Here is a 23,674-nt window from a genome sequence, read left to right as displayed (position 1 = left end):
TTCACAACATTATAGATCTCCATTAAAATTCAGAGCTGAAAAAAAGCTTACCAACTTCATATGGAAACTTTAACGAATACAGTATATACCCTCCTGTAATCATAAAATACATAAATACATATTGCAATATCGTTCAACGATTGTAGATTAAAAAAACTTTAAAATAAAATATAGAACTTTAAATAATTACGTAATAAGAACCATCGGTCTGGAAGATATACTTCCTCAGTTACTTAAATTAGTCGATGTAGTGGGATTGTTTATATTGATTATAATTCAATTTACAAACAGAAAATATATTCATGTATAAAGCACGTGCAATATTGTATACCAAAAATTGTTGTTTAATTTTAATTAATTTTTAAAATGTATCCTTACTGTAGCATTTCTTTTTATTTAATACGACCATAAATTTTGTTTTGTTATTTTTTTTTAAATTTGTTCTATAGTTTTCCTGAATTAAAAAGAGTTTAGTTACATGATTTCTTCATTTTGAGAAGAATGTAGCATGTTTCTATTTCTATTCTTTGAAATTAATACATCTTAAACTCCATATTATTAGAGAAATCTTTAGATACATAATCAAACATTAACATATTAATAGACTTAATAAAAATAAAATCTAAAACAACTGTATGATACAAAAATTAACGTTTTAAACCGGGATATAATGAAAGTAGTCATTATATTAATAAATATTTTGTAAGTTTATACGTACAAGTATGTGCGCAACATCCGTAAAATTTGGATCGTATTATGGACATAATGATAAACATAAAGTATCTTTTATTTTAATTATAAGTGTTCTTAATCATAAGAAATAGATAATATTTCATTAGTGTTATAATTTCAAAAAAAAAAAGATTTACTTTAAATTAAGCGTGTAAGATCTACCTACTAATAATGAATGGCATTATACATAACAAACTTAAAAAGCACGAATAAATCATTTTACTAGTAGATTACACATTCTTGTGGATATGGGTTCTTTGCCTCCCAATTGGTGTGTTTTAAATCTCACGTCGCGACATCACCTCCATGAACAACCAGAAAATAAAGCAAGTAATCAAGTGATTAAGATTATTTTAATGAATATGTTTGATTATTAATTGTATGTTCGTTTCAGATTAGTTGAAATTTAGTCAAGTGGTGCTCCATCCGGAGAAGTCGATAGAATTGGGACGGTGGTCGGTTTGATGGATAGTAATTGAATAGCTTCTAACAGCCCATCTTGACTCGTTGAAGCTAGGGGCCAGTTTCCATCTGCAACAGGTTTTAGATTTTAGATTTTTATAATAAAATTTGAATGATGATGAAGAAATACCAGAGTGAGAAGTATATCGCTCTGAACTGGACATCTTGTAGCAAGAGGTTTTCAAAGTATTCATTGGCATTATCCTGGTTTGGTTCCATGTGACTGTGTTCCTGTCAGTCTTCGAGGCTTCCCATGGCATTGACCATCTCCTCATCTGGCTCTCTGGATCCGTGGAGATCCCATCTATCACCTCGGCAGCAGCCGCTTCCGACCATCGACGCTGACCGTTCAGTGGAAATAATGGAAAACTTAAGGATGACTTGACGTTTCGGTGAAATGGAATCTTCATGGACAGCAATTGCCCGGGGTTTGGCAAGGGACCGCGTGTATGCTCGAATATAGCCTGCATTGGATTGGCATCGCAAAAATTCAGTTGAGGCGAGGGACCTCTGGGCTGGTCAGCTTTAAGTAAAACAAAATGTCATCTTATAATAGGACATAAAACTTCGGGTATCTTAAGCAACCTGTTTCTGAAATTCCAGAGGCAATTGGGCGTTGATCAGTCAATGAGTTTCCCCTGGAGGAATCCATCTTTGTACTCGGCCCACATAAATTGGGCGAGGGTGTTTGAGATCGTTGGTCGTATTGATTGCTTTCAAAAAATAAAAAATTAATTTTTAAATTCACAATGGATACTTGGTCGTGATGTACCGCTGCTTCATAACACTGCAGTCCTGTTCATGTGGAAATCCAACTGGCGATTGGCAAACAAAGCAGCAGGTTAGGGAAGAAAATGCATCGTAGCTGGCTGCACAGAACTGGTGCTGAATGTTGATTACAGCTTGTGCATTCTCTAACACAATTAGTTCGTTGTGCTCCCTGAACCGCTTTTGATCCAGCTCGCTATTGGAGGTCTGATCCATGGATGATATGGTGACGAAATCCTGCAGTAAGGCCAACATGTGGGTCTTGACTGTTCCTGTGGCCACAGTGGTTGCTCTAGTGAAGAAAAATATACTTAAATAAAACTCTGTGTATATAGGTAAATTGGCTTTACCTGGCCAAGTCGTTCCATGAATTTGTTAAATATGTTGTTGTGTAATTGTTGAACAACGGCTTCTCGCTCAAGGACCACTGTTCCAAAACTGCAATAGAGTGGGCCAATTTGGAGCCGGCAGTACATAGGTTATTTAGAGCGCTCAAATAATTTATCCAAGCGGCAGAGCATTCACTTAGAGCGGTTTTAGCCGATATCGACGAGTTGCTCCCACTACTGGAAGTAGCCGAGTGTCCGGAGTTGTTGCACAGCTCCTCCATGCTTGGGACTTAATCTGCGATTGTAAAGTATGCATATTTATAAATGAAGCTTCTTGACGAAATTGCTATTACAGTATATATCGATCTTAATAATTCTTGACATTTCACATTTAGACCTTTATTAAATTAAATAGTTCTGTTTGCTAAACTTATTAGTATGTATGGCAAATCAAGCTAGCAGCTAGCCGATGATTATATTGCTTTGCAGGTGCTATCAGTTCTTATGTTGGGTTCTCATGCAAGTTATTTGTAAGATAAAGGGATATTGATTAGCAGGCATCCTTTGGGTGGTGTAGACGAATATAGCTTTCACATGCGATTATTTTCCTAATTTATGTGTGCCATATTATGAGTTCGAATTAAACTTGAATGAGAGTGGTGAATTTATTTTCTTTTCCACAATTCAATATCTCGTGACAAATGACAAATAAAAAATCTTCAAAACAAGGATTAAACTGCCATTAATTCAAGAAAATGAGTATAATTTGGCGCCTAGACTTTGTGTTTTGCGGATACAAATGCCGCTTTTGTATAACCGAATTGCAGTACTATTTCCTATGGTGTAAAACCTATTACCGTTCACCACAGATAGGTATTAGTATTTATTTCACATAAATATAGGAAATCACTGCTTCTCAAAAAAATCACTTCTAAGACTCGTTGGTGCGAACTTCCTGATCCACTTAAATTAGTTTTTTATACTTTACTTAAACTTGGTTAAAAACTTTGCCGGACGAGACAAAGTGTGACCAGAAATTCAATTTGCAAAAATGTTGGAATAAACATGACTGATACCCTAAACGTACAAATCATGTTTGAACTAAACTAACTTAAGCTGCCATTTTTAGTGTAATTAGTCAATCAACTTTATTGCACTTATATTTTACTGAATAATAATATAAAACTTATAAATGAATCTTCAATCGTATACGTTTACTCGTTAAACTTCTGGTATCTCCCATTACTTAATTTCATGGTATTTTTTGTATACCCGTTTTCGTTCATTCTAACAGCTGATTGTGCCTTGTTTATTTATTTATCTTAAAAACGAAGCCTGTTGACATTTTGTTATTAAAATTAATTTATTTCTCAAAGTTAAATGAAAGTGTTTACTTTTATATTAATCATAAGCGCAATTTGCAGCCTTGACGCCTTTAAAACAGCCATTATTCCAAATGAGTTCATTGTACACTTTTATTCCAAATACTTTCCTCCGGTCCGAGAATCCTACATCGCAGCAAAACTTCTTGGTTCAAACGTCAGTGCTAAGAGTTTGTATTTAAATGACAACATGTATTCTATTTATTGTTCCGTTTAATTTAAGCCCATTAGCCAAACAGAAATTCGTATTTAACAATTACTGCAAATGCTTTTTAGTCAGAAATTGAAATTTTGAAAGTTTTGAATAATTTTCACAAGCACTTTTTTATCCTTTTCTATTTTTAGGTAACGAACTGGGAAATTATTCCCCGTCTCAATTTAGCTTGGCAATATCCAAGTGATTTTGATGTCTTACGAGTTTTAAACGTTTATGAATCATCTGCAGAGTTTATTATAGAAAGGATTCAATCCCACCCCTCAGTGAAGGCAGTAGTGCCTCAGCGAAGTGTACGACGGATCCTGAACTATGATGACCACTATAGCAACTCGACATTTGTTCACCGCCATCCCCAAGGGGTTTTAAGGAACAGAAACCCAAACAACGATCGACACCGACAAGTCTGCTCAGTACTCCACGCTAACGTCCTTTGGAAACTGGGAATAACAGGAAAGGGAGTCAAAGTGGCCATTTTCGACACTGGCCTAACCAAAAACCATCCACACTTTCGAAATGTAAAGGAACGAACGAACTGGACAAATGAAAAGTCACTTGACGACCGAGTCAGTCATGGCACCTTCGTCGCCGGGGTAATCGCTTCCTCTAGAGAATGCCTAGGCTTCGCCCCTGACGCCGATCTCTACATATTTAAAGTTTTTACGAACTCCCAGGTAAGTTAATGTGGATCAACTGAGCCAATCTAATTATCACTCCAATGTCAGGTTTCTTACACTTCCTGGTTCCTGGATGCATTCAACTACGCGATATATAGGAAGATTAACATTCTCAACCTTAGCATTGGTGGTCCAGACTTTATGGACTCGCCGTTCGTTGAGAAGGTGTTGGAACTGTCTGCTAATAATGTCATAATGATATCGGCGGCGGGAAATGATGGTCCCCTGTATGGCACGCTAAACAATCCCGGCGATCAGAGCGATGTAGTCGGCGTCGGTGGTATTCAATTTGATGATAAAATCGCCAAATTCAGTTCGAGAGGAATGACCACGTGGGAACTTCCGTTTGGATACGGACGCATAGGACTTGATATTGTCACGTACGGAAGTCAAGTGGAAGGCAGTGATGTGCGCAAGGGCTGCAGAAGACTCTCTGGAACATCCGTTTCCTCTCCAGTTGTTGCAGGAGTTGCTGCACTGCTTATAAGCGGTGCATTTCAGAAAATGGACTTCATAAACCCAGCATCTCTTAAGCAGGTACTCATTGAAGGTGCCGTGAAACTGCCGCATTATAACATGTTTGAGCAGGGAGCTGGAAAGCTGAATTTGCTGAAGAGTATGCAGCTATTGCTCTCATACAAGCCAAAAATAACTCTTGTTCCGGCATACCTTGACTTCACTGTAAACTATATGTGGCCATATAGCTCCCAACCGCTGTACTATGGAAGCTCCGTGGCTATTGCAAATGTTACCATACTCAATGGCATCTCTGTCACAAGTCAGATAGTTGGCACCCCTAAATGGATTCCCGATCTGGAAAACCAAGGTCAATTTCTTCAAGTCTTTACACAAGTTTCGCCTATTGTTTGGCCGTGGACCGGATGGATGGCAGTTTTTATTGGTGAGTTTAAATATCTTTTCAATCTAAGCGATTTTGAAAGCGCAAAGAAGGCTAATTAAATACCTAATATATTGATTTGAAAATCCGCACTCATTTTATACTAAATATTTTTTGTTTTTAAGCTGTAAAAAAGGACGGAGAAAACTTTGAAGGTGTTTGTAAAGGAAGTATCACCATAGTTGTGGAAAGTTTTAAACAGTCTACCAACGAAACTCATGTTACAGAAGTCGACTTTCCTCTAACAATAAAGGTAACTCCAAGACCACCCAGAAACAAGAGGATATTATGGGACCAGTATCACAGTTTAAGGTATCCACCGCGATATATTCCACGAGATGATCTCAAAGTTAAATTAGATCCTCTGGACTGGAGGGCAGACCATATACACACAAACTTTAAGGATATGTATACTCATTTACGAAACGTTGGCTACTATATTGATGTTCTGCGAGAACCGTTCACCTGTTTTAACGCCTCAGATTATGGCGCCTTGTTGATTGTTGATCCTGAGAGAGGGTTTGGCGACGAGGAAATAAACGCTTTGAAGGAAAACGTTTATAAAAGAGGTTTGAATGTCGTCGTCTTTGGAGACTGGTATAACACCACGGTGATGAAAAAAATTAAATTCTTTGATGAGAACACCAGGCAATGGTGGACACCCGACACCGGTGGCGCCAATATTCCAGCCTTGAATGATTTGTTGAAGCCATTTGGAATTGCTTTTGGCGATTTTGTCGGGGAGGGACATTTTAAACTGGGGGACCATTCAATGTACTATGCTAGTGGAGCAACAATTATTAAATTTCCAATGAATCCAGGAGATATTTTAGTGGGAACCAAACTGAATGACCAAGGACTTTCGGTAAATTTAATAAAATATGTTTTTATTTGCATAGAATTAAAACATGCGTCTTCCAGATTATAAACTCAAAAACCCCCAACAAGGCGACCAAAACAGATGTACCTATTTTTGGTATGTTTCAAACCAAGGCTAACAGTATTCAAACCAACGAGGAAATCGTGAGCAATGCGGAAAGCAATGTAGTAGAGGCTATACCTACAGATTATTCCACATTTAAAAATCGAGTTTTGCTTCTACGAAAGAAGGAACGAAGTATCAGTTTTGCGAAAAGCAATAATCATGAAACTAATCGTGAAGGACGTATTGCCGTATATGGGGACTCCAACTGCCTCGACTCCACGCATCTGGAGAAGGCTTGCTACTGGCTGCTTATAACATTTTTAGATTTCGCAATAAACTCCCACAAATCTAGCTTATTGCAGAATCTAAACCGTATAACTGAATTTCACAGATTAGAGAGAGCACCTTTACCCCTTAGGATATCGCGAAGTATTTTAAAGTCCGGTACACAGAACAACATTTGTGAACAATTTGATTGGCTTGCACCAACGAGGAGAAATAACGTTGAGCAAGGGAAATCTTCTATAGTAGAAGTAGCTGTAATGGAAAATGAAGGTATTTATGTACATTTATTTTATCTATGTAGTCTAATATTTATGTTTTGTTTCAGGGAACGATGTAAATTCAATTAAAAACTTATTGGGTGAGGAGATCGAAAAACTATTGCAGAATAATGATTATTTAACAGGAATGCAATCCGCTGATAGTTTAATAACTCCCATTATATTCTTGATAATATTGAGCTTAATTGTTATTATATTATTTGTTATATTTGTAAGGCGTCGATTTGTTTTGTAAGTAAATATTCGGTTTTTTAAAAGAACGTAAAATGTCTTTGGAATTTTCTTTCGTGGATGCCTCGGTAAGTCCAATGGGATTTTTAATACGTATGTATAGAACTAACATTGATTAAAATCCAATTATTACTTATCAAAAAGATAAGGCAATGGGGCTAAGCCTTGTAGGGCTGTAAATGCTATTTGTTAATCAAAAAATATTAATTATAACAGTTCCTTGAGAGTAAAAGGCTATACTAGATTCATTGAAAAATGTGTTACAAGTGGGCGGAATCGTTTCAAACCAATAAAATATATAGAGACCTCGAGAACTATAGATAGGAAGATGAGATATGGAGATTCTAGTGACGTCTACAAAACTGTGTTTGTTTTTTTTTCTAGCACTCTTCTAGCAGAATAACTGGTATCAGATAGTCGAGGAACTCGACCGTTTACTTGTTTCATCCACAATTTGTACTTACTTGAGCACTTAATGCATATTTCCGAAGGTGTCCCTTTTCTGTAAAGGGATTTAATTGAAATAGCTTTATGGAGCTTAGTTTTAAAAACACATTTTATTCATTTGTATAATTTTAAAATCTTTAAATTGTAAGTTACTTAAAAAATTAAAAATGAGAGCATTTCAATCGTTTCTACATACAAATAAGTGTATTTGTAAGGATTTTGTTGGAATTAGTTGTAAAAAGCTTTGTGCTTTTGACAAAAAGTCGATGTATTTTTCTAAGTTAAATAAATTATACGTATTTAATATATTTGAATATTGTACATTCAAATTACAGTTATAGATATACAAAATGTCCAATAATTTACACTTAACTAAATAAATTAATTTACAGGAATTTTATAATTTTTATTGATGTTGTACCTAGTGTATGGAAAATTAATCTTAAAGTACGGCTTGCTTCAATCTGTGGCAATATACAACATAGCCTATCATTTTTTTTCGTTGTCAATTTTACTTTTATCCAACGATGACGACACCATCCCTCCTCCGTTCGAAGGGTACAGCTTTTCCAAGTAGTTTAATGACTCGTTTAGAAATGTCTGCAATCAGAGATAGGACCTAATGGTTGCAATTTCAAGAATACAACTGAATCCTCACCTGAAAAGCGTGCAGAACAGCCATAATTGCGGGCGAGCCGAATCCGTGCGTTATCAGGGAGAAGTGTGTCAAGTGGCGCTGCATCGATGGTTCCAGCAAATGCTGTGATCTCGTGCCGAAGTGAGTCGTTCGATCTTGGCTTAAGATTTGCATAAGCTCTTTAGTAATCTGGAATATTTTAATTATATTTTGATTAATCTGTGTGGTTGTCCAAGTAATCAATAGTTTAAGAACATTAACAGTGGAAAGTCTAATATTTATAATGCATCTTTTTGTTCGCATACCTGCTGGGAGTGGAGAATAAGCTCTTTTCGTCGGTACGAGTCCTGCGGCTCCGTTTGGTGGCGCACGATGTACTCCGCCAGCTGCCTGGCAGGGAACTCGGTTTCGCACACAAAGTGAAAGTCCTTGGCCAGGTGCGTTGCCTCCCCCTCCACTAAGGATGTCAGTAGTGTCACGTTGGCCGCTTTCCGTCTGCCGGCCGGTAAGTTCAGACCGATCTTCTCCAGCTTCTCCCTCAGCAGGCGCCCTCCGTTCTTGCTCTTGGCCCTGAAACGAAAAGTGGTTAGCTAATGACCCAACCAGGTGGGGATCCCATGTGAACCCACCTTCGGAGCACTCCGCCCAGCAGGGAGGCGTTCAAGCACTCGGGGGGCGAGAGGCGACGCTGTACTTCGGCGATGGTGACCTTGTATTTCGAGGTGCTCGATAGGAGACTGAGGCGACCGGGAACTGCACAGAATACCTCGCTGGGCGAACCCGATCCAATGTTCCCGGCTTCTTTTCCGCTTTTCATGCCTGCAAATAAACGCAACACCGAAAATTAGTCTCCATGAGTTTGTATGTATAGTACACCATATTGTTCATATTGTAGGAAAATATATTATTATGGCCTTTGTTGTTATTGTTCCGACAGTGCCAAGTGTGAAACCAGGACGTGGGGATCGTTTTACGCGAATCCTGCCAATTAGAAGGGCAAGATTGAGTTTCACAATTCACAAAATCTCTCTATTTCCAGGGGTAGGTCCTCATTTTGTTATTTAGGCGTGGCCTAGGTTCCGCCTCGAATGCCACATGGAGTGGAATGTAACTTCCAAGTTCGCCATGAATGTGCTTATAATAATGTGTTTTTGACAAAATGTCAATATAAATACAGTGATATTCATATCCAAACACAGTTTACAATAATCGAATATAGCTATCTTAAAAGTTAATAATACATTTTAAGTGAGATAATGTTTATAAAAAACAAACCATCGCTGTCATTGAATTCTCGATCTCATAAAATATGAGCATATGCCCTAAAAACCTAAATTTTATTTATTTCTTGTAGTCACCCCCTTGAAATACTCGGAGTACGACTATTTAGGATTAAAAGTCTCTTCTCAAAGGGATGTTTTTGGTTTGGTATGTAGAATAAGAACGGCTATCACAACTAATCGTAAAGTGCGTGGGAATAAGAAATCCAAATCCATTTCTTATGATAGTTTGCAGATCTAGGGAGCTATCAAATTGAAAGATATGCCAATGTGAACTTACTCTTTATGAGCGGCAAGTCTGACATGAACGCCACATTGTCGTCGAGGGCAGGAGCTTGGACATCATCGACGGCGTTTTGAAGGGCTTGGTGCAGCGCCAGGGACTCGTGCTCGTGACCAAGTCTCGTTCCGTGGGCAGTTCCCGCCGATATTGCACTGCCGTAATCGCTCCTCCTATCCGTGTACGGAAATCCATGTGAGAGTTGGGTCTGCAAAGGCATTCAAGATTAATTTTCGTGTTACAGTCAACGCGGAGTGCTAAGTACGAAATAATCTACCATCTACATAAGTGCCTCTATACTTATTATCCTTTGGTTTATTTGGCTTCTGTAAGCTTGGGTAATATCTGAAAAACGTACCCTGATAGTGTTACAGCTTCCATTTGGCTTTTATATTCTCAGATGCTGAGCACTGAGTACTTTTCAGCTAAAAAGTTCCCTCACACAGCGCCTCAATTCAAGCGTAAACACAACTCTTGCAGCCCAGTGTTTTTAAGGGTATGAAGGCAATGATGCCAATAATTGCGAGATTATTAATACATCGGGGCTTCGGCTTGGCCAAGGGGTTGAAGTCGCCGCATAGCCAATCCGAGGTCCTGGCCGCTAATGTATGCAGACCGGCTGGCAAACTGGCTGGCACTCATACACTGACAGACTCTCGCCAGAGCCGCGTGTGCTTGAGAGTCCTTTGGGCGGACAGATGCGCACAGAGCCTGCGAGGATACGCCTTCTCGGGGCACAAGGCTGCGTTTCACTGCACCACTTGCCGGTGGAACGAAGGGGGAAAGGACTCCCTTCGGCGGGCTAAGGCTGAGCTAGGAATTTCATCGTTGTTGGGAAGAGTTTCTTGCGAAATCCCAAGAACATTTTTCACATTTTTCGGAGTATGTTTTTTAATGCACTCGAATGGAATCCGTTTCAAAATAACTTCGACAACTTTCACAGAGCGGGCCAGCAGCCACCCCCAAATGTTCCATGGCTTTCGAAGCCAGGAATGTAGCAAAATATGCAAGAATAATGTGGAACAAGACGCAAATTCTTAAGCGGCTGAAAAGATTGAGTCCTGCCTTCTTGTTAGCAGTTATTGTAATATGCCGGCAGTCGCAGTACTAAGGCGGAAATATTTAACTTTACTCAGCTAAAATGGCCAAGGATGTACACATCGTAGAACATGATAGGCTTATATGAAAATTATACTTTAAAATCTATTACTTTGTTGTTGTGTGGGTTCTATTAATATATCATTCTATAATTATGTTGATAGATTTCTAAAGTAAAAATGTAAAGGTGATTTTCTTTTCAATTTTGTTAAAGTAAAACTTAGTATCTCTATTTTATAATATCTCGCAAATAAAAATATATGTAATTCTTAAGTAGCATTTTTAAGTCTTGTGACCTATCAATAAAAGCTATCACATTGATACCCGTTGCTCGACTGGAAAGTTGAAAGTAAGCATGCAGATTCTAGTGATGTTTCAGCTTGTTTCACCCAAAAATCTCAAAAACTGCCACGCCTACAATTCCAAAAAAGGAAACGGAAGCTTTTCCAATAAGCCCAAAAAAATCACTTGTAAAACATGCAGATAACATACAAATAAATGGTTAGATTATGAAAACAGAGTCCTTCCAGGAATCTACTTACTACATGTCCCTGCAGCTCAGCCTCTCTGTGGGTCCTGTGGATCCCCAGTTGGTCCTGCGTGGACCGCAGTCCCGCCAGCTGGTTGTAGTGGTGCAGTGGGGCGTGGTGAAGCGAGGACAGGGGCTGGCCATACGGATCCGTGCCCAAGTACTCGAGGGCTCCATGGTTCTGCAAGTAGCCGGATATCTAGATAGCGCTTGGGATCATCAGGGACCGCATCAGGGGCGCCGCGCGGATGTGATAGCTTACCTGTTGCTGGGGGGGACTCTGGGTGGAGTGGTGGAAGGGGGGCGGGAAGTACGGCGGCTGGAAGTCGGACTGCAGCGACTGGTGGTGCATGGTGGCCGCCGATCCATGGGTGCTGCTGTGCCCACTGTGTCCCGTGGCCGGTCCGCTGCGTCCCGTGTGCCCGCCGGAATGCGTTGTGTACGCCGCACTGCCACTGGACAGCCCTAGACTCCCATGTCCACTGAGGCGTTCCTGGGGAAGACACGCACATTTGTAGGTAACTCGAATTGCAAACACATTTCTTGGAGAAAGTATACAGTTTATGGTTTTCAAGAGAAGCTCGGCCATCAAATGTTATATTGCATGTAACTCTGATTAGAATACTTGGCGGGAAGAAATTCAAGTTTCCCAGATGAGTTAATGCAATTTTCGAAAATGGAATGTACTCGTAATATACTTTAATTGGGATCTCATTTCATGAATCATATGTACATGGCCGAGAGTGAGAAATAACAAGTAAAAACGTGGAGGATCTATGGCGGATTATTCGGATATGGCGGTATATATGGCCGCTTATGGCGGGAAAAGTTAATGGTGAACCACAAAATTGTATGTAATTCGTAGTGGGCACGCACTTCCAAATTTATTATGTAGGTTTCTCAATATCAGACTAATATAATTTCGTGAAGGATTTAATTTTCTCAGGATAGCATATGTTTTGGTTGAAAATAAAATACTTAGTAACGTCCACTAAGAAACACATTCCTTTGAGGGCGTATTTCAGGCTCTTAAGAAAAGTTTGGTATATGGTTGAAAAAAACACCGTCGGTAACACAGTTTTTGGAACTCTTTGGATATCTATTAGGTGTTCATGCTTCCTTCGCATTACAACTTAAAAAAGCGGCGAAAAGCAATATGAATCAGATAGTTTAAACGTGAATTTTTGGATCTGTCACTGGTAATAGTTTACAGCACATAAAAATAGCTTTAATGAGATTCAACATTCCAGTTGTCAGATGTGGGAACCAATAATTCACTGATATTTTTAGATGTATGATTAATTCGATTCCAATAATATACGTAGATCAACCAATAACTCTCAGCTTGGTCTGTAAAACTATTAAAATTGATTTTATTTTTTAATTAAATATCACAACCACTAGGCACACAACATTTCATTTTAATTGAAAAATCATTAAAATTACTATGTGGTCACAGTGAACTCGTCTTGCGATGTATATTGAATATAAAACATTTAAGAAACCACCAGCCATATCCGAAACACAGAAAGTCTCCTGAGGTCATGTTCTCTAACCGCCGCGAAATTCGACACACTGTCAATCAATTCTCTCTTAATCCAGTGAGATCCCAGTGAGATCCTAAGTCCGAAATATACCTGAACGTGAATTACAGCTGGCATATCCACATAGGCTAAAGTCATGTTATCATATTTAAGTCCGCCGAACCCTATGCACACATATTGATGGGGTTATCCGCTATTCTGGGGGGCTGTCGGTATATTCCGGAACTATTTCGCTATATCGCGGCAGATCACAATCGCAAATCAAACGGGGTTCGTTCTGAAGACCGATTCGCGCTTCTTTGATTTTTCGACTTTCCCGCACCGACGGCACCATCAGCAGTCTACGAGCGACGAACGCGAAATGAGAACTAGTCTCGCGCCAGTGTGCCAAAAAGGCGAAAAGGTTTTTCAGCCGGCGACGGCGGCTTCGCTTCGCAGTCGCTACCGTTAGAGGTCGGATAGATGGATGGATGGATGGATGGCTGGTGGGTCGTTCGGTCGGTCATATGGTCGGATAGTCGGATGGTCGGAGCGGTGCGGCTATAGGGAGAGATTACCGCCGATTCGAGATCTTTGTTGTGGGCGAAAGCACATTTAAATGTGTGCGGCATAAAGGACTCGCATAATGAGGTCGGAAGCTCGGCTTGGTGAATGGTATCACACAAGCCATTTGACATCCTGCCCAGTCGCGCGCCTTTGAATTGCCAGGACTCGCAGGATGCAGTGTCAATGGGAGATGCGCGCGATAAGGCCGATCCGGTGGGGTACACCCATTAGGTATCCATAACTGCGGCTATTGATTCCCTGAATTTGCCCACTGCGCGCCATTCCATAACAAATTTGCGAGTATACGACTGTCTTGCATTAGGCTGCTCTTATTTACCTGCTATTTAATTCAGCATTGTGTCCGGGGATTGCGGAAAAGAATGACAGTAATTTGACACAAAACGTTGAGGTTTTCACAAATCGAACATGTTTATTCGATTGTGCAAGAGTGTGTTGGGCGGACGGACCGAGGCTCGCGGAGGATCGGCCTTCATTGTGGTCCAAATAAGGAACTCCTCCAAGTGGACCAAACAAGGAAGGCGCTGCCCAAGCGCTCTACTTCCCCATCACATTTCGCATCGCCTTAATCAACTAATTCATATTGCTTACACATCCAAATCGCAGCTCAATTATTTACTTCTGAGCAGTAGTTATTAGTGGATGACCGAATAATTGGCGATTCAGTTAGGCATTCGGAACCATAACCGTTGGCTCGTGTCTATATACCAGATTTTTGTCGAGCTAGGCAAGTAAAAATTCCATGGGAGCAGAGGTGTACTGTTCTATTGTATTGGGAATTATTGTAAATAGTGTCGAGTTAAAAACTGAACCTTTTTTCTTTAAATAAAAAAGTATTATTCCCCGGTTAGCCTTTTATATTAAGTTCACCGCCTTAAAAATTTCAGATAATACCCATTTTTGATCATCGTATCTTTACAGCTCCTAAAAACCAGTTTCTGCAAGTCTTCAGCTTGTAATAACCATATTCGTGGAATGTCTGCCGAACTACTACATTTTCCTATCAAATTATGGATCGCCAAGTGGCTTGGTGAACTTAGTGAATATGCTCGTACACTTTAGCCACATACGACTGAGTATGAACCAATCTTGATAGTTGGGCTCAAGCCCTAGGTTTGGTAGGGAGCATTCTTGCGGGTCTTTGGCTGGCTGGCTGGGCCAAGAACGTGGCAATTGCGGATCGGGCACGACTTTATTGTGGCTTAATAAATTAAAATAATTTTGATTGATTACTTTGGATTATCTTGTCATTTGCCAACATCAAATAGAATATTTAGGAACACAGGTAAACCGGTTCTCCTTTGTTTTGCGTGAATATTCGTCTATTGGCGGCTGGGTTCTCGGTGGTTTTCTTTTTCGAAACCCCGGAGATTTCGCGCATCTTACGCTGAAGAATCTGAGCTTGGCTCTAATCAAAGCCAAATCTGGGTATTAACTCTTCGATCAATTAAAACGGTATTTCTCTATGAAATCGAGTACTGGAGTGGGGCACCTCAGAATCCTACAGCTCTACAGCTCCTTTAAGTGCTTCCTCACTTATGGCCTATTTTTAAATTCCCTCCTGGTTTGTTTACTTGTACTGAACTCGATGTTACCTAATGTTTGGTAGCCGCTAATACGCGGCTGTCTGCTCATCCGTCTTCGGATACTCGCGGCTTATTCTCGGCTCTTGCCGTCACTCAATACCGTCAACATAGTTGGCCCGCTCGGAATTCATTGGTGTGGGTATGCGTGGCTTTCGGGCAATGCTTTTGACCCTTTGCCAGTTGGCAGAGTTCTTTATTCCGCTGCTATTTCTATTTATTTATTTATTTTGCCATGGGTTTTTTCTCCATTATTAATTGTGCGATTGGAAACTCTGGTTTTCAATCACATGAGTTTCAGAACTTTAGCCCATTGTCTGCCATTGCGAGACATGAATGTGCCGAAATTTCTGACTTACTCTGGTGGTCAATACTCCCATGGCGTAATTCAAGATAAAGATAAATAAATTATAAAGGTTCCAATGCTGCTCGGCGAACAGACACCATCTGGTTTTGGGGGGCACGGGCAAAGGTACAGGCACAGGTACAGGTAGACAGTTGGAAGCTGTTGAGCAGGTCGAAATAGTTTCACCTCAAGTGGGTTCTGTTCCAAACGACGGTCATACAAAACTCACAAAGCCTGGCTCGCAGATCTCGGCTCACATATGTACGCACAATCTACACACACGCCTTGTATAAATGCGCACTTCACCCGATATTCTAATGAAACGTTATCCACTTGCGAGTGATCAATTGCCATTAAAAGAGTTTTGACTCCAGAACCAGGGCTCACTTATCTAACTGGCCTATTACGATGCTCGGTCCAGTCCTAATATCGGCCGGCTCTGCGTCTGCCACCCCTTGTCTTGCTGGATTAGATCCGTTTTCTAACGTTCTTGGTTCTTGCATCCTACTTACTAGTGGTATCAGTAAAAACCTTGTTAAGCATTTTAATCATAATAATAATAATAAAATGATTATAAGGGTAAGATACTAAAAGATTTTTGGAGAGAGACCTGTACTTCGTTCCATTTAAATCAAATGCAATCTCATAGAATCTTTGGTTTGACGAAGCGTTTTCCGACCATAATAAATTCAAAATACTTTATATTGGCAACCCTAAAAAATAAGTTTGGCAAAATATTTGCATTTAAATAAAATTACTTCTTGCGAATTTCATATGGTACAAAATACTTAAAAGAATGTTTTTTAATTATCATTTTTGAACAGGATTAGTATTGTAATCTGATTTTTGTATGGCTTATTTAGTCTTATTTTTATAAAGTGAAGTAAATCTACCATTTCCCAAGTACTGACTTTATTCGATCGCACACATTTTTGAAGATATCATATAAATGGTGTAGTATAAGAAGTTCGGCTTTTCGTTTGCGTACACTGTTTGGTCTAGCGACCAACCTTTTTAAATTTGTTTATTTTTAATCCCGTAACCATACAATTTTATTTGTGCTTAAATAACTTGTGTACATTGTATTTAATTTTGTCCCTGCATTATAATTTGTAGTAGAAGATGAATTTGCAAGTAGGGAAATGAGTTTTAATTAATATTTAAGGAGGTTTTTATTAGGCTATCATCCCGTAAATAGCATAACAAAAACTTATTTCGTAAGTTACCCAAACATCTTTCTGAGAATTAACTAGGACCGGCGCCAATTAAAAGAAACGGTGCATATCTTTGCAGAAGAGGTTATTTCTCTTCAACTCATTCAAAGAGTTATCCAGATCCAGAATTTATAGTATCCATGGGCGTGTCTTGCGGATATACCTTGATTTCTGCTACCTTACATGCATTTTACATAATCGTACACGCAGTAGGCGGCATCTATGTTTGGAGAACTGAACCAGCAAAGGTCACCACCCACCACCCATAGATGGCTCTATAGCCAAAGTCAAACAAGAACAAATTAAAATTTTAATATTTTAAAACTAAAAAAACAAATTTTAAAATACAAAAATTGTTCGAATGCGCACACTGTATAAATCTATAAGCCTAAACCGAAATTAAATTAATCAAAGCAATAAGTATATAGAAAGCCATTTGAAAAGGGATTCGTTTATATCTTTACGCTAGAGTTCAATTATTAAATTATGTAAGAACTGCTACAATTTAATCTGTAGTCTTGTATATATGTTTGTTGAAGGACCGAGTCTGGTTGCAAGAAGCGCATAACCATTTGGAATTTGTAAATACACAGGTCGGGGTTACTTTACTGGCATTATTATTGTACCATAAATCGCTGTTGGATATTCTAGGAAAACGAAAGCAAATACAAAAGATACGAAGTAACCCAAAAGTAAAAATTAATTCAACCATTGATGCAGCACCAAATGTAAAATCAATTATGTTGTAAGCTCTATATTAAATATAGAGTACATTTTTTCTGTACATAAATGACAGCCCTCTTTCGGAAACGTATTAATTTAGGCTTATAGGAAAAGCGTGAAAAACTTTGTTAATCAAAATCAAAGCTTAAAAGAAATCCACTATTAAAAATGTGTTTATACGTCTCCAATATATCGCTTAAAAAAACTCAGCCAGCCAGCCAATCAATAAAAGGAAATCAAGTCAAGAATCGAAAATGAGCGGTGAAAGAGTGCAGAGGCCCTCTCACTTTGAAAGTATTTGCAAATAATAATTAAATTAGCACGTGGCTTCCATAAGAGCAATCACGTCCGAATTCCTCGGCGATGACGTAATGACTCTGGATACTTATACAGTAGCAGTGGAGCAAACAGGAGTTGGCCTCGATCCCGGCATGCCGCTATTACTGAAATTGCCGGTCGAAATCATTCCGCCTGGCAGACGAGTGCCCGCCCAAGAAAAGAACATGCCTGCGCGATTTTCGCATTTTTTGGGCCACTACCTGGTCGGGCCTTGGATGCCACCAATTATATTGCGACATATAAAACAAGAAGGCCCTAACATCTTATAAAACTCCTCACTTTCATCGTATGGACCAGTCCTTTTAATTACGCTGTCAAGTTGAATGATGGTGGGGTTCCAAGAAGGTGAGGAGGGGATCCCCTGGACCTAAGGGATCTGGCCATAGGATATGGAGACATCGAGTGGCGTAAGGACCGCCCCGCGGCCATAGAATAAGCCGAGTTCATGCGGGCATTGTCATAATATTGTCAGTAAATAAAGAATCCATTCTGGGCATTTGGGCATTTTGGGCACGAATTTACATACGGTCGGCACTGGCCGTCCGCGAACCGGTGGTACAGTGGGCTCCTTACCCGCGCTCGTTTCCAATTAGATTACACACTCGTTCGACGTCCGGTGCTGTCATTTATTGAAACTGCAAGTTGAAACTGTCGGAAGAGCTATAAATTAAACGAACTTAAGAGGAAGCTTCGCTCCAAACGCTGCATATAATATTCATAACAACAATGGAAATGTTCAGCGAACGATAATCGATTTCTCCTTATTACGATTCTTGCAGGTACTCCTGCCCTGCTCCTCCTGGCTGCGCACGCGCTCCAATCCGCGGAGCTGGAGTTCGGCTGGATCCTCTTCCTCCGGCTCCAGCTCCTTGGCCCCCGAGTGCGCGGAGGAGCGGGCCCTTAATGAAGTAGTAAAACCCATTCATAAATGTATTAAACCTGCTGGGTATTTGCGGATCCCGCTCAGCCAAAATCGAAATGCTGCGTCCGCTCTTCTAGCAAAGCGTACAGATGACGAATAGAAGACCGACGAGTCGCGAGTGCCCACTTGGCGACCATGCAGCTGCACTGCGGGAAAAGATCAGGTGGATTGTGCGAGAGCCTGTTTGTTACTAGACTTTATGGCACAGTGCGGAAAGTTTGGAAATCATACCACAATATATAAACTGGATCACCGTTTAGAGTCGATGTATCTGAGAGCGATACTAATTATAGTACCGATACAGAATTAAATTCACTTTGAGCTGCAGATTTTATATGATAATATAATATTATATATATATCGCAAGCAGAATAAAGTTTAAAGATGGGTAAGTAACAGTTTTCCTTCATAGTAGCAACCCAACATGCACTGTCGATTCCGATCTTTTTTGAGCTCTTCATAATTCACCGATTCTCCCTGTGTAGCTTCTTCTAAAAACGACTGAGCTAAGCCCTGCTCGTCCGTTTGCAATCTGCGTCCAAAGGGCAGGCTTTCGATGCAGCAGCCTCGTGAGCCAACTGCAGGTATGGCCTCCCCATCCTCCATATTCAACCTCCAAGGAGGCAAGGGCAACGCATGTCGGCCAACCGATGGTTTCGCTCTTGCCTTGGCTTTTGGCTTTTGGCTTCGGATGAGGATGAGGATGAGGATGTGGATGTGGATGTGGTGCTTGGCACGGCTTTGGTTTTGGTTTGCCACGAGCCTAACACACGCCGTCCACCTCGTCGAGGTTCCGACACTTGATTCTGGATTCTGCTGCGGATCTTGGCCACGTTATGAACATTTACATTTATCTTGCCAATCAATTTAGTTTTGTTTGGACTTTTTAATTTCCTCTCCGCAAATGAAATCAATTTTGATGCGTGCATATGCAATTCGAGTTTCCTCCGAGGATGTATCTGCACGTCTGTGGAAGCGGAAATGCCTTCCAGCGGATGCAAAGGACTCGGAATTATCTCGCCCGCACTGGCGAAATAATAAATATGATATGCAAATATGCGCACGGATCGGTCTTATACTGTGATCCTATCGAAATTGTTTCATTCATCTTATTGCGAGTTTCCTCTAGTTCCATTTACTCCTATATAGAAATGCAGTGCACCTTTTAATCAAGACTATAATATTGCATCTCGAAAGAGGGATTTATTTCTTCCTGTAATCCCTATACTCGTATAGCTGATCGTCCGAAGTCCTAAGCACAATTACCATACCAACGTGTCTCAGAATCCTACAAAGTGCACATTGTAAATTGGAACAATTATTCTAAATTATAAAGAAATTATTCAATAAATCATAAGGGAACCCATCAATCAGGGATTGAGCCCGAACCTCTGGGATGAAACGAAGTTTGAGAGTTTGGCTAATAAATAAGCCCAATGCTGAATACTTTTTGATATTTGGGGGCTATGGGAACTTTTCTGCCAGTCTGTATGGCATTCTTTTTTCAGTCGGGGATCGCACGCAAATTGACGATGCGTTGCGCTTCAATCTCATAAATTATTTTGGCAACGCATCACGCGAGTGTCCCAGTGGGATCTTACCTGATTTGGGAGCCTTCGGAGTGGCAGGGCCAGGACCAGTTCCAGTGCCAGTGCCAGTACCAGGACCAGGACCAGCCAAACCAAAGCTAATGCCACCACACTCGGCATGCCCACTTTGCTGGCGGGACTCGGATTTTTGTGGGCGATGACTTTTGGTCTACCTCTTCGCTGTGTTTTTGTTTTGATCTTTGGCCCTTGCCCCGCAAATTGCCCTATTTTTTTATCGGGCATCAACAAAGTTCTTGGAAGCAGAAACACCATATAATTTCGCTAATTAAATGGGGGAGCGTGTACCCACGCATTTCCAGGATTCCTCTATAGACGCATTTGAATTTTGACCACTGACGTCTGATCACTCCCACCGCCGTCACTTTTTGTTTTTCGCTGCCTCGAAATCGTGTCTGCACTAAATGTAGAGCCTTTTTTACTTTCAGATATGTTTTCCCATAACGCACATATTTCAAACAGGCTAAATGCTTAATCTGGGGCTTTTACCCGACAATTATTCACTGATAGTAAAGTTTTTATAGAAGATGACCGAAATCAAATAAAAAACATCAAAAGGCTTTCTTTCTTGGATTTAGTTTCAAAGTCTAAGCTATTTTTATAGTATAGAAGACTGTCAATATTTTATGATAAATTTGTATCTGAAATTTAAAAGAATAGTCTTTTTAAAGACTCCATATCTTAAAATCTTTGTACATACATGCTAGCAACATTTTCAACGATGTCGGTTTTCCGACGGCTTGTCTTGCAGTCTTACAGTCCAAACGATTAAAATTTGCCATTTTAAAGCAAAATACAATAGAAAAATTAGTACAAAAAATAATTATATACAGCCGATTACATTAAATACAGCTGATTTCTCAATGACAAGTTAAGGTCTTGTTTTGTTATTTATTAGATTAAGTAAGTTTAAAGTTAAAAGACCAATTGGCTTTTTCAGAGAGATTATACATTTTTAAATAATCTGAGAAAATTTATTGGATTTATTGGGTATATAAAAAATTAAAAAGAAGATAAGGCTAACTTTGGTGCGTTACGTACTGGTACGTTATGTTTTTCGCTCTACAAATTTTAATACTGTGCATTTATACTTTTAGTTAAAAGTTTTCAGTCCGAAAGAAACCTATTAGGATATTAATAAACATTTCAGAACAGTACCTAATCTGAATAACTTATATGCACATTAGATTGTGTACATCGCATTTTGAATGGCAAGACAAATAAAACTAAATGACTAAACCATTTAAATGCATCCTGACTTTGCTCAAATTTGTAAATACTCTTCTGCAGTTTTAAGCCTTCTTATTTTAAGAAGTCACTTTTAATTGAAAATACATTTTCAAGGTTCAAGACCCCTAATTACAAAGGAATTGCATGCGCCTGTGATCGCAGTCTGCTCTTGGGGCCCCACACCCTCTTGGGCTCTTGAGTGATCCCGGACTTTTGGAGTGGGTACAATCAGGTTGAAGTTTATGTACTTATTATTCCCAGAGCAGAGTGTGCCACACGGAGTCGCAGGAAAACCCATTACTGTAAATTGGTCATTGATTTTGCTGCTAGAATGGCCCGGAATGGTAATCAGTTTGTGTGTGAATCACGGGCCCAGATCTCTTGGTGCCAGATCTCCGGATTGCTGGATCGTAATTGGCCAATGGGGCTTGCGTGCCCCAAAGTGCCCAAAGAAATTTCAGTGTCAATCAAGCTCGTCGGCCCATGGGCACTCGATGGTTCAATATCTGATTTTGAGTAGCTGACGCTGGGGCTAAAGCTGCGCCGATGCACTCGAGGATTAGCCCGAGCAAATTTCGGCTGACAGACAATTTGGATAGATAGACCCTCCTCCGATTGAAGTATCCTGCAAGATACTTCGCGCTGCTTACCATCATGAACTTCTGATCCTCGAACTGATGGTCGTTGGTGCGGTGTAGAATGTGCATGTTGATCCAAGTTAGACGGCAATATCAACTAGTTGGATAGCATAGGTTTTCTTTTGAACACTTGGGCCAGTTGGGATGCAAAACAGGTACGATCACTAAGTAAGTATTTATTGAAAATCGATATTTGGCACTGGTTAAGGCAACTGTGGGTGCTTGAGTTAGAGTTACGTATCCGCCGCTATATACACTGCACACTCTCCGGCTGAAGGACAATAAACTTGACTTAATTGTATTTGAATAAGCTTGCAGATCGGATCCACGATCGTTTTGGTGCGGAACGGAACGGAACGGAGCGGTTTCGGTACGGTTTTGGTTCGGTTCGGTTCGGATCGGTTTGATTTGGTTAATTAAGCGAGGACCCGCAATCGAAATTCCGCCTTTGCGCAGCCACCAGACGTAGTTCTCGACTGAAGTTGGATTTTCTGGTTGGACGCAAAAACCTTCGGGGGATGTGCGCTGTTGCCGCTGCTGCTGCGGCGGCTGCTGCTGCTGCAGATGCTGCTGCTGCCGCGGCTGCTGCCGTTTTTTCTCCCATACAGCTGCGAAATACATAGGAAAAGTGCCCAAAGCCTATGCCCGTTCGCCGCGCGCCTGTATGGGTGCGAAGCGCACACAGATACGCCGGGCAAGCAGGTTTTCTGGCTTTCGGGCATCGAAGAGCGGCTCCCGAAGAGAGCCCGCCGCCCGAAGAGAGCACAGCCATTTATATTTCGGAAGCCACGCCCCGCCAGCGGACTACTAGACAATGGGCCGAGCCCGAAAACCGAACACCCAGAGGCTGCGGCAGCGCAGCTCACGTACAGACACACGGATACAGCTACATGGCCAGATGCGGATGCTCGCGAGATGCGAGCGATACGGATACATAGGGGTGGAATCGCATGCGAATGGCCGGGGTTGGCGACGCACCCGTGCCCCGAGGGTGGCTGGATCTCTGGGCCCGGGCTGCTACTGGGAAAACCCCGGCATTGGACGCCCAAATCGCCAGTGGTACGTGCTCCGGGTACTTTCTTCTCTCGGGGATTAAGCGACCCACCTATGTACCTACGTACTTATCGAGCATTCGGGGGTTGCCATGTGAAAGGTTGCCCGATTTACATATTCTACATAAAAATCTACCCATATAAGTGCCTGAGTGTGGGTCCGCGCTCGCCATAATCAAAACAAACTGAAAATAGCAGATTTTCGTTTTTTGTTAGCACGTTAGCAATAGCATTTCAGACGTTTGCGGTGAAGTTGCCCAGCGATTTTTTTTATTTTTAGTAAACGATTAAACAAACTGAATAGCACTGACAGGTCCCTTCGCATATTTAAAGAGGTCTAATTTATAAATTCCCCTTCATATAAATCACGGTAGCCAACTTTAGGGCGATTAAAGTACATACTCTTTAATGTAAAAGGTGCTTTACAAAAACTATATCTTCGCTTGCCAATTTGCTTATG

General features: G+C 40.5%; 3 protein-coding genes across 9 annotated transcripts; 1 reads left to right on the top strand and 2 right to left on the bottom strand.

The window, feature by feature from the left end:
- Positions 1-1,066: 1,066 nt before the first annotated feature.
- Positions 1,067-3,363, bottom strand: LOC6543923. 5 transcript variants are annotated; one of them, XM_015158670.2, is made up of 6 exons: positions 3,280-3,363; positions 2,313-2,586; positions 1,967-2,254; positions 1,780-1,907; positions 1,325-1,717; positions 1,067-1,263 (listed from the first exon to the last, which is right to left on the bottom strand). In XM_015158670.2, the coding sequence occupies exons 2-6, from the start codon at positions 2,570-2,572 to the stop codon at positions 1,139-1,141; spliced, it is 1,194 nt and encodes a 397-aa protein (XP_015014156.1). In that variant the 5' UTR covers positions 2,573-2,586; positions 3,280-3,363; the 3' UTR covers positions 1,067-1,138. The 5 variants fall into 5 exon arrangements, with proteins under 5 accessions (XP_015014156.1, XP_026833461.1, XP_026833459.1 ...); XM_026977660.1 differs by having other exon boundaries at positions 3,275-3,360; XM_026977658.1 differs by having other exon boundaries at positions 3,149-3,359.
- A 188-nt stretch (positions 3,364-3,551) lies between these two features.
- LOC6543922 (membrane-bound transcription factor site-1 protease) lies at positions 3,552-7,210 on the top strand. 2 transcript variants are annotated; one of them, XM_001973621.3, is made up of 6 exons: positions 3,552-3,830; positions 4,019-4,561; positions 4,613-5,465; positions 5,588-6,327; positions 6,384-6,942; positions 6,998-7,210. In XM_001973621.3, the coding sequence occupies exons 1-6, from the start codon at positions 3,672-3,674 to the stop codon at positions 7,183-7,185; spliced, it is 3,042 nt and encodes a 1,013-aa protein (XP_001973657.1). In that variant the 5' UTR covers positions 3,552-3,671; the 3' UTR covers positions 7,186-7,210. The 2 variants fall into 2 exon arrangements, with proteins under 2 accessions (XP_001973657.1, XP_026833402.1); XM_026977601.1 differs by having other exon boundaries at positions 3,698-3,843.
- A 512-nt stretch (positions 7,211-7,722) lies between these two features.
- LOC6543921 (transcription factor AP-2-epsilon) lies at positions 7,723-22,738 on the bottom strand. 2 transcript variants are annotated; one of them, XM_015158669.2, is made up of 8 exons: positions 22,175-22,738; positions 11,715-11,945; positions 11,466-11,633; positions 9,826-10,033; positions 8,895-9,084; positions 8,571-8,835; positions 8,287-8,454; positions 7,723-8,228 (listed from the first exon to the last, which is right to left on the bottom strand). In XM_015158669.2, exons 1-8 carry the CDS (start codon positions 22,229-22,231, stop codon positions 8,118-8,120), a joined length of 1,398 nt encoding a protein of 465 aa, XP_015014155.1. In that variant the 5' UTR covers positions 22,232-22,738; the 3' UTR covers positions 7,723-8,117. The 2 variants fall into 2 exon arrangements, with proteins under 2 accessions (XP_015014155.1, XP_001973656.1); XM_001973620.3 differs by lacking the exon at positions 22,175-22,738 and adding an exon at positions 13,090-13,392.
- Positions 22,739-23,674: the final 936 nt, after the last annotated feature.

The sequence above is a fragment of the Drosophila erecta genome, unplaced genomic scaffold, assembly GCF_003286155.1.
Source record: "Drosophila erecta strain 14021-0224.00,06,07 unplaced genomic scaffold, DereRS2 tig00000021-arrow-pilon, whole genome shotgun sequence".
Classification (NCBI taxonomy): Eukaryota; Metazoa; Arthropoda; class Insecta; order Diptera; family Drosophilidae; genus Drosophila; species Drosophila erecta.
Note: the sequence above shows the minus strand (reverse complement) of the source record. Positions and strands in the feature narration are given on the sequence as shown.

Bases quoted from the DNA above. Each gene is read 5' to 3' on its own strand.
- LOC6543921 (XM_015158669.2), bottom strand. From the start codon at position 22,231: ATGCACATTCTACACCGCACCAACGACCATCAGTTCGAGGATCAGAAG. The intron at 10,034-11,465 runs GTAAGTAGATTC...ATGCCTTTGCAG, and splicing joins CTGAGCTGCAGGGACATGTA to ACCCAACTCTCACATGGATT. The intron at 9,085-9,825 runs GTAAGTTCACAT...GTTTATTTGCAG, and splicing joins AGACTTGCCGCTCATAAAGA to GCATGAAAAGCGGAAAAGAA.
- LOC6543922 (XM_001973621.3), top strand. From the start codon at position 3,672: ATGAAAGTGTTTACTTTTATATTAATCATAAGCGCAATTTGCAGCCTT. The intron at 4,562-4,612 runs GTAAGTTAATGT...CTCCAATGTCAG, and splicing joins AAGTTTTTACGAACTCCCAG to GTTTCTTACACTTCCTGGTT. The intron at 5,466-5,587 runs GTGAGTTTAAAT...TTTGTTTTTAAG, and splicing joins ATGGATGGCAGTTTTTATTG to CTGTAAAAAAGGACGGAGAA.
- LOC6543923 (XM_015158670.2), bottom strand. From the start codon at position 2,572: ATGGAGGAGCTGTGCAACAACTCCGGACACTCGGCTACTTCCAGTAGT. The intron at 1,908-1,966 runs GTACATCACGAC...ATTTTTTGAAAG, and splicing joins TGCAGTGTTATGAAGCAGCG to CAATCAATACGACCAACGAT. The intron at 1,264-1,324 runs GTATTTCTTCAT...AACCTGTTGCAG, and splicing joins GCGATATACTTCTCACTCTG to ATGGAAACTGGCCCCTAGCT.